At 42.0% G+C, this 9,280-nt stretch overlaps 1 protein-coding gene across 2 annotated transcripts in view; it reads left to right on the forward strand.

The window, feature by feature from the left end:
* Positions 1–9,280, forward strand: part of LOC101980924 (tomoregulin-1) — a 125,316-nt gene that overhangs the window by 65,399 nt on the left and 50,637 nt on the right. For both annotated transcript variants that reach the window (XM_013351893.2, XM_005362167.1), the window contains one exon: positions 5,687–5,816. In XM_013351893.2, coding sequence (XP_013207347.1) covers positions 5,687–5,816 — 130 coding nt within the window. The remainder of the gene's footprint in view (positions 1–5,686; positions 5,817–9,280) is intronic.

Raw genomic sequence — 9,280 nt, forward strand, 5'->3', positions numbered from 1 at the left:
CCTCCTCCTCCTCCTCCTCTTCCTCTTCCTCTTCCTTCCCCCCCTCCTTCTTCCTATTATTATTACTATTATTTTATTTCATATGCATGGTGTTTTGCCTGCATGCTTGTCTGGATCCTCTGGAACTAGAGTTATAGTTATTAGCTGCCTTGTGGGTCCTGGGTTCAAGTCTTCTGGAAGAACAACCAGTGCTCTTAACCACTGAGCCATCTCTCCAGTCCCGAGAGTGTGACTCTTGTTTGCTCCTGATTGCTCTTTTTCTTTGATTAAATTATAATGTAGCTGTAGATGTTTTCTCAGAAGACCCCCCCACCCCCAATCAGAATTGGAGACGAGGTATAGAAGGAGCTTGGTTGGTTTTCACTTACAGTCTTGGTCTAACTAAGCCCACCATTTTGAATTTTGAGGAGAGGAAGGCCTTCAGAAAGCAGGCATACAGCCTAGTAGAGTTAGTGTTTCTCGTAACCCAGTGACCTCCGCAACTGTATGGCCTCCTTCCCTCAGCAGTATTCCACCTGGACAGAGAAGGCACATTTCCCACCTGTGAGATGTGGTGAGAACACACAGGGAAGAGCACTTGTTTGAAACCTTTGGATGCTATAAAGCATCACGGCGCGTATGTCCATTCAAAGGAGTAGAGAATGGATGTAGTGGGGCTGGTAGCTGTGTTTGCTGCTATTGACCGCCCAGTCCGGTTCTCAGGGTCAGAGAGACTGTTCATTCACTGACACAGAGCGATATTTCTGTGGGCAGCCCCACAATGGCCACTTTCTTCGAAGCTTGCTCAGCCTGCTCTGGCTGGCTTCATACCCTTGCTGCCCGTTGGCTAGGGACATGAGTTCCTTCTTTGCCTGCCTTTCCATGGGGCTCTTTCATTTCCATGGAGCTTGCCTTTTATTCTGCTTTTCTTTTTTCGCAAGCCCTTGAGATTTTTTTTAAGATTATAAAAAAAGTAGCCTTTTCAATGTCCTTGAACAGCTAAAAAACTATCTTTCCATGATCTGTCTTAAATCCTTTGGTTCTTAACCTGTGGCAAAGCAGGAAGAGAGGGAGATCACTAGATGCTTTTCCAGGCGTGCTGTATGCTGTGTTTTAGGCTGGATGCTAAAGACGTTTTAAAGACAGTTTCCTCGCCTTGTAGGGGCAAACCGCCTCAGGGCTTAAAGCATGATTTTTTTTTCCCTCCCGCTGAGGAATCCTTCCTCTGCCTGCTCTGCTGTCTTTCTATAAGATTATAGATCTGTTCATAAAACCTAAATTACTGGCAGCTTTAAAACAATGACTTGACATGTATATCAGGCATATCTCTCTGCTGTGTAAATATTAACAGTGCTAATCAAATTGTTTGAAAGATTGCTTATAGTTCTGCGTGCTTTCAGTGCTAATACAAGCTTCTGGGGCATGATTTAAGTTCCTTTCACAGAAAGTAGAATTGTACATAGCTGCAAATTTTGTTAGTTGACTAATAAAAGCCATTATCTTGTTACTTATAAACAAAGCCACCTACTAATTATACGCATAGAACAATTATTAGTAGTACATAGTTCCTTTAAAACTTAGCGTCTCTAGCTTCCCCTTAGTTTTCTTTATTCCTCGTTGTATTTAGAGTTCTGTCGGCTATCATCCTGTATTTGTGTCTGGGCTTTTATTTATTTATTTTTGGTTGTTCTTTAGTTTTGTTATTTTTTGAGATAGTGTTTCTCTGTGTACCTGCCTCTGCCTTAGGTAGCTTTCCCTTGTTTAGTCCCCATGAGATTATTTGAGAAGTTCTATAGTGTTGCCTTCAGACAGATGGGGAATGTGGTATGGTTTCATATGGGCCTGGGATTTGGGACTTCAGAGCCCTGGCTCTGACATTGTCGTGGGCTTCATTGGTAGGACATTTAAAGCTGCTGTCCAATGCTTACTGGGTTGCTGTTCTATAAATGTGGCTGTCCTGGAACTAGCTCTTGTAGACCAGGCTGGTCTTGAACTCACAGAGATCTGCCTGTCTCTGCCTCCCGAGTGCTGGGATTAAAGGTGTGCACCACTACCACCTGGCCTGTGTCTGTTTTTAATACCTTCCACGTTCTCTTGCTAGACCTTTGTATTGGAGTTTTCCATAGAAATAGAAACAGCAGGATACATGCACATGAGTTTTTTGTGGAGTCGGAGAGAGAAACTTGTGAACAATTAGCTTATTTGGTCTAGAGGCTGAGATCCCACAGTGTTAAGGGCTGAAGACTGGGAAATGGAGTGACATAAGTCCCTGTGTGAAGACTGAAGACCATACCTCAGTACAGCCAGGGGGAAGAGTTTACCCTCCACCATGTTGTTCTGTTTGATTTCTCACCATATTGGATAGTGCATATCACCTGAGGGAGGGTAGCCTGCTTTACTGGGTTCACTGACTCATTTCATTTGTGAATGCCCTCACAGAGACATCCAGAAATAACTTTAAATCCGGGCACCCCAGGGCCTAGTCAAGTGGCCACATGAAATTAACCATCACAGCTATGTTAGTCCTACTTTTCCTCGCTGTGACAGAATACTTGAGCAGAACCACGTGGGAAAAAGTTTTATTTATTTAGTTAGTTTTTGGAAAGGCTCGTTTTGGTGCACATTGTGAGAGGCTCAGTCCATCGTGGTGTGGTGGAGTGGAGTGGGTGGTCACATCGTGGTGTCCAGGAAATAGAGAGTAGGAACTAGTGCTCGCGGGCTTCTTCATCCCCATCCCAGTCACCCTAGTCTGTTGGGTAGTGCTACAGTATTCAGGGATGACCTTTCTCCCTAAGGACATGTGCTTTGCTAAGCTTCTAGATCTGTATCCATCAATCAAGTTGACAATCAAGGTGGACTCTGCCAGCAACATTTTCTTACTTTATAGTGCTCCAAACAATCCCTGGAACACAGTAGGTATACGTCAAATGCATGAAAGGGTGGAGGTCCAGAGCCGACTAGTGCTTTATCTTCCAGACAGCTGCAAACAGCTGGCAGTAACATCACCATCTTAATAGGGAAACTTCTTTCCTCAGCAAAGCTGGCAGATTATAGGGGTTAGAAGTAGGATCAGTCTGAATGTTGTAACATTGCCTGGATCCCTTAATTTGTCCACAAGTTTTCTGCGGGGGTTTCCAAGAGAGACCCTAGAAAGCAAGAATGACGAAGGAGCAGCATCTGCTTTCCCATCTCAGGTTCACTTGGAGGTGTGTGCATGAGACTGATGGCAGGGATTAGGGTCCTTGTTCACCATCCCCAAGTGACTCGGATGAGACTGAGTAGTGGTTTGTGTCTAGTGTCCGGTCACTCTGGAGCAGGTGTGACTCTTCCACTTATCAGCTGTGCTCCTATGCACACACTCAAGGCTTCAAAATGACAGTAACAGCAGCAATCAGGGCCAATAGTTACTGAGAATTTACCGTGCCAGATACAAACACCTTAGGTAGCTTTCCCTTGTTTAGTCCCCATGAGATTATTTGAGAAGATCTATAGTGTTGCCTTCAGACAGATGGGGAATGTGGTATGGTTTCATATGGGCCTGGGATTTGGGACTTCAGAGCCCTGGCTCTGACATTGTCGTGGGCTTCATTGGTAGGACATTTAAAGCTGCTGTCCAATGCTTACTGGGTTGCTGTTCTATAAATGTTAAGGTTTCCGTTCCTACCAAACTCAGATCTCTTTCTTTATTCCCTTTAAATGAAATTCATAATGTAACCCACATAAACACATGATTAAAGAAATTAATATGGTACAGAATTTTAATATAAAAGAAAAATAAAGGTCATTTATGATATGAATATTTCATAATTTACATGCTTTGGAATGATTATGTTAGAGACAATATATAATACTCAGGCACTTATATCTACTTATAATGAAGTTGGATTAAAAATATTCATAAGCAGTTTCATACACAAAGCCTTCCAAATGAAAATTTAATTTTAATAAAAGTTCATGTAAGATTTTGCTGATATTGAACATATAGTAAAATCAACTTGGTATTAAGATATTGTGTTAGTTAGCAGTTGCTGAATTTGCTAATATGCCGTATTTATGTTTTATACACTGAGACCAATCATTTAAAAAATATTAGTAAGTTTGTTTATTTGCAAAAAATTGAAACATACTGAAAATTAAAAGACATGATATGAAAATTTATCGACATTTTCTTCTAGAATTTATGCATATTTTTCTAAATTGGACTGAATGTAATATATTCTTGCTATATTCATTTTATATTATTTTAAAAGTTTGCACTCAGTTTCATTGATCCTTTTTTAAAAAGGGCAAGTTGTACGTGATGGCACATGCCTGTAATCTCTGTTGTGCGTGATGGCACATGCCTGTAATCTCTGAATAGAAGGCAGGGGAGAGCTCCTCGCCAGCATGGACTATGTAATGAGTCCCTGTCTCAAGAACTCCCATCTCCCAATTCTCGTTTTCAGTATACAACCCTAATTGCTAATGAACATCAATTACTTTTATATATTAATTGGCTGTTTATAATTTTTCTGTAAATATTTTGGCTCTTCTTAAAAGAACATTTGCACTATTATTTAAGTAACAATGATAGCTTGTATCATTTTGTGATACTTTCTCCAAATTTTGAAAATTCATTTACGCTATTTAAAAAATTATTAAAATAACTTTTAGCTGGGCAGTGGTGGTGCACACCTTTAATACCAGCACTTGGGAGGCAGAGGCAGTCGGGTCTCATTGAGTTTGAGGCCAGCCTTGTCTACAAAGCAAGTTCCAGGGTGGCCAGGACTATTACACAGAAAAATCCTGTATTGAAAAACCAAAAATAATTTTTTAAAATTATGTGTATGCGTATGTGTCTTTGTGTGGGTATGTGCAAGTGCCCATGGAACCCGGAAGGTACTGGATTGCCTGTAGCTGGAGTTACAGTTGCCAGCTGCCCATGTGGGTACTGGGAGCTGAACTCTGGTTCTCTGTAAGGGCAGAACATGCTCTTAACTCCTGAGCCATTTCTCCAGCCCCCCCACCTCTGTGCTGTTATTGACAAGTAGAGTCAGTGTCATTTTTCAAATCTCATCACCGTTGATCCTCATCTGCCGCCTCATTCCTGCTTTATCCTTCAGTGCTCAGTTTGAATTCTCCTCTCTGAGGAGGTTTACCTTAAACACCCTAGCTTCTTTTAGTACTGGAGGTGGGGCACTGTACCTCGTGTCTGATCGATTGATTCCAAATCACGTGATTCCAAACATGATTTAGCTTTGCATTTTTCCCCCCCTATTCTAGCAAGATTATAAAATCTCTGAGAACAGAGATGCTGGTGTATTTCTTGTGTCTTCCCGTTCCTTCCCTGGGACTCTACTCCTAGACGTATTGAGCAAAGGAGTTTTAATGATGAGGTGATGTCACCCAGGCAACTCTTTATGGACACTGTCACTGTGACTTTCCTTTTGATATTTCTATGGGTTTTCTTATCAAACAGTTAAGTACATGGCTCAGGGATGTCCAGTTTCATAAGGGTACCTGGAAATTACTTTCATTAGGAACGAGAAAAATCTGTGAGACAGAGGCAGGGCCTCTGTTAAAAAATCAAACACAGGGGCAACCTGTGCTAGCAGCAACAGAACGCCAAAAACTCTGCTTTTGTGTTCCTGGGTGTGCACTGTGCCATTAATATTTATGCCGAGTTCTGAGAGTCTATTTCTGTTTTTTTGTTGTTGTTCTTTTGCAGTGCCATACAAATTACATTCCTGTCTGTGGATCAAATGGGGATACTTACCAGAATGAATGTTTTCTCAGGAGGGCTGCCTGTAAGCACCAGAAAGACATAACGGTGGTGGCGCGTGGACCTTGCTATTCCGGTATGTAGACGGTTAGAAATGGGGCCACCATGTTTTCCAAGCCGAGACTTTAGCCAGCGTTGTTTGGCTCACATTGCCACAGGGATTGATGCTGATTGAGGAAGTTTTATTCATATTTTATGTTACTGCTGCTTAAGGGGGGTGATTTTTATATTGACTGTATACCTGTTTTGTATGAGGATGTCACATATTCTTTGCTTGATAACCCAGGCATTGAGCTGGGAACTGGCATGGGATAAGTTTTTGTTTTTATCTATCTATCTATCTATCTATCTATCTATCTATCTATCTATCTATCTATCTATCTATCTATCTATCTATCTTTTTGAGATGATTGTCTCTAGAAAACCTCTATGAGCATTTCAAATTGTATTTCTTTCAAAATTCTTTTCTCCTTTCCACCCAGCACCCCAAGCCTCCTTATTACTCCCTCCTTTCATCTTTCTGAATTGGTGGTAGTTGGTTCTGGAGGCCTTCCTATGCATTGCTTTCTGGTGCTTGAGGTGGAGGTGGAGGTGGAGGTGCAGGTTAGGTTACTGGAACTAGAATTACCGTGTAGAGGCCATTGGTAAAGATGGGGACTGATCCTGTCTCCATTTACTTCCTTTTCCGATTATGCTACAGTGTTTATAGTTCTCCCTCTTAGTAAATGTGAAGGCTTTAGGACCAACTGTAAGTTAGTGGGCATAGTCCCTAACGCTGCTCTCCCTGAGGTTACCAGTTTGTTCAAGAAGTTCCCCAATCCGTCCTCTGGTATAATTTTCTAGAAGGACTCATAAAACTCACTAAAAATCATTATAGTTATGATTCATTTCACAGAAAAGATAGACTTAAAATTGGCCAAAGAGCAGATTCTGTGATAGGTCCAAGGATTCATGGATAGCCTTACTTCCTCATGGAGTGCTGTCCACTGGGAAAGCTGAGCTTTGGTGCTGAGTTTTATAGGGGCCTCATTCCATAAGTGGGGTTGATCGGTGGGTTATTTGTGTTGTTGAGCTTAGACGCTAGATCAGTGCTTCTCAACCTGTGGGTCGGGACCCCTCTGGCAAACCTCTGCCTCTAAACATATTTTCATTACAATTCATAGCAGTAGCAAAACTGCAGTTTCGAAGCAAATGAAAATTTTACGGTTGGGGGTCACCACAATGTGAGAGACTGCACTAAAGGGGGACACAACATGGGGAAGATTGAGAACCACTGCTCTGCACCCTCTAACACTGTCCGACCCAAAAGCTCCCATTCTAAATTACCCAGCTGAGCTTTCTTTTTTTTTTTCCTTTCTTCTGTGTGCATGAGTGTGTAATATATACACATATGTGTGCAGGCATACTTCTCCGTGTGTGGATGTGTGGAAACCAGAGGGAGACATCTGCTATCTTCCTTTGTTTCTATTTTATTTATGGGTAGGAGCGTTTCACCTGCTTGTCTGTAAGTGAACCATGTCTGTGCAGGGCCCTAGAATGTCAAAAGGAGGGTGCTGACGCTTTTGGAACCGGAGTTGAAGGTCCTGGGAAGTAAACTCAGGTCCTCTGTAATGGCAGTAATCGCTCTTGACCGCGGAGTGTTCTTCCAGCTCCTTCATCTTATTTCTTGGAGATACGGTCACACTGCATTGGAAACCACTGTTGTATAGTTAGGCTGACTGGCCAGGAGGCTCCCAGGAGCTGTTTGCTGATGTTTGCACCCCAGAGCATGGTGCCACATCAGGTTTTTTAAATGCAGATGTTGGGGGTTCAAACTCAGATCCTCAGGCTTGATCTTGGTAGTGCAGCTGGCCCTCATACTGTGAGATGTGACTTGCCCCCTCTTCAGTTCTGATGTAGAACTTGTTCCTAACAGACACTCCTATCAGATATGCTACAAAGCACTGCCCAGAGACATAGCTCACATATCAGACTTCTTTGGACAAGGAGAAATTTTTTACTATACACAAAATAATTAGGTGCTGAGAGAAAGTACTGTGTTCTTGGGCTGTCATGTGATCTCCTCAGATACTTCTCTAAGTACATTGCCTTTCACAGGCTTGCTCTAGACACTTTTGGGAATCTTACTGATGCCATATTAATCATTTATGATGAGCATGCGCTTAAGACTCCACATATTTGATAGGCAGTGAATGTTAAACAGGAGGTAGAGGGGAGGTTGCAAAGAACACTGAACCAGGAGGAGAAGGCCCCACTTTAAAGTTATCCCAGCCTTTATTTACTGTGTAACCGTGTGCCGGTCACTTAGACTCTCTGAACTCCATTCCCTACATCCTTACATGGATGATAGTCTTCTGGGCTTGTTAGGCTTGGGAACACCAAGGCCATGAGGTGCCGTGTTGATGTGGTTTGCTGGCTGGGCCATGTATTCATGTCATTTGGGCTTGGAAAGTGTCCTCTTCTGTGAGTTAGAAATATTTTCTCTTTTAATTCCTCAGAAACCTTTTCTTAGGCTTTATGATTTCTCCTCTGAAGTCTTTCTTCTATGACCTCTCTGGGAAGTGTGTTTTATCATCTGTGTACTTATACATGGAATATGCAGCATGTCATTTATCTGACATGAAGTCTTTCTCATGATATCTCTGGGAAGTGTGTTATATCTTCTGTGTACTTATGCATGGAATATGCAGCATCTCATTTATTGGACACACTTGCTTACAGCCACACAAGTGCTTTCTTAACCAGAAGGTGATGTGTCCAGGGATGCATGACACCATCTAAGGGCTGGGATGTACAAGAGTACACTCTTGGCTGTGTGTACTACTGATAAAATTCCACAAGGAAAACGCTACTGTGTTAACAGAGTAGTCATAGTGTTTAATGTATTTAGGAATTTTTTAAATATTTATTTATGTATTGTGTATACAGTATTCTTTCTGTATGTATGTCTGAAGGCCAGAAGAGGGCACCAGACCTCATTACAGATGGTTGTGAGCCACCATGTGGTTGCTGGGAATTGAACTCAGGACCTTTGGAAGAGCAGGCAATGCTCTTAATTGCTGAGCCATCTCTCCAGCCCTTAGGGATTCTTAATGGCCACACAAGTTGTGAGACTTAATACTTTATAAAATTGGCCATGGCTTGCACAAAGGTTTAGGGTGAGTGTCTCGTGTATTAGGAGTGCGCCTTATTTATCTCTGTAATTGTCGCAGTGCTCAGCACTAACATGTATCCGGTTAATATCTATTAAATGAAAGGGAGAAGGGTCAGTTTTCCTAAGGAAATATGGTTGTAAGTTTTTACAAATTCAGTTCTCATCCTCCTCCTCCTCCTTTTCCGTTCCCACACTTTTTCCCTCTTTCAGGAGACATCCTTAAGTGATTGATTAGATCAAAACTGAACACATTTGAAAACTATCCAAAATGCACAGAATTTATGTACTATGACGCGTGCTTTCTAGTTCCTCTGTTGCTTTCTAGTTCCCCATTGCTTTCTAGTTCCCCCGTTGCTTTCTAGTTCCCCGTTGCTTTCTAGTTCCCC

Source organism: Microtus ochrogaster, linkage group LG5 (assembly GCF_000317375.1).
Source record: "Microtus ochrogaster isolate Prairie Vole_2 linkage group LG5, MicOch1.0, whole genome shotgun sequence".
In the NCBI taxonomy this organism is placed as follows: domain Eukaryota; kingdom Metazoa; phylum Chordata; class Mammalia; order Rodentia; family Cricetidae; genus Microtus; species Microtus ochrogaster.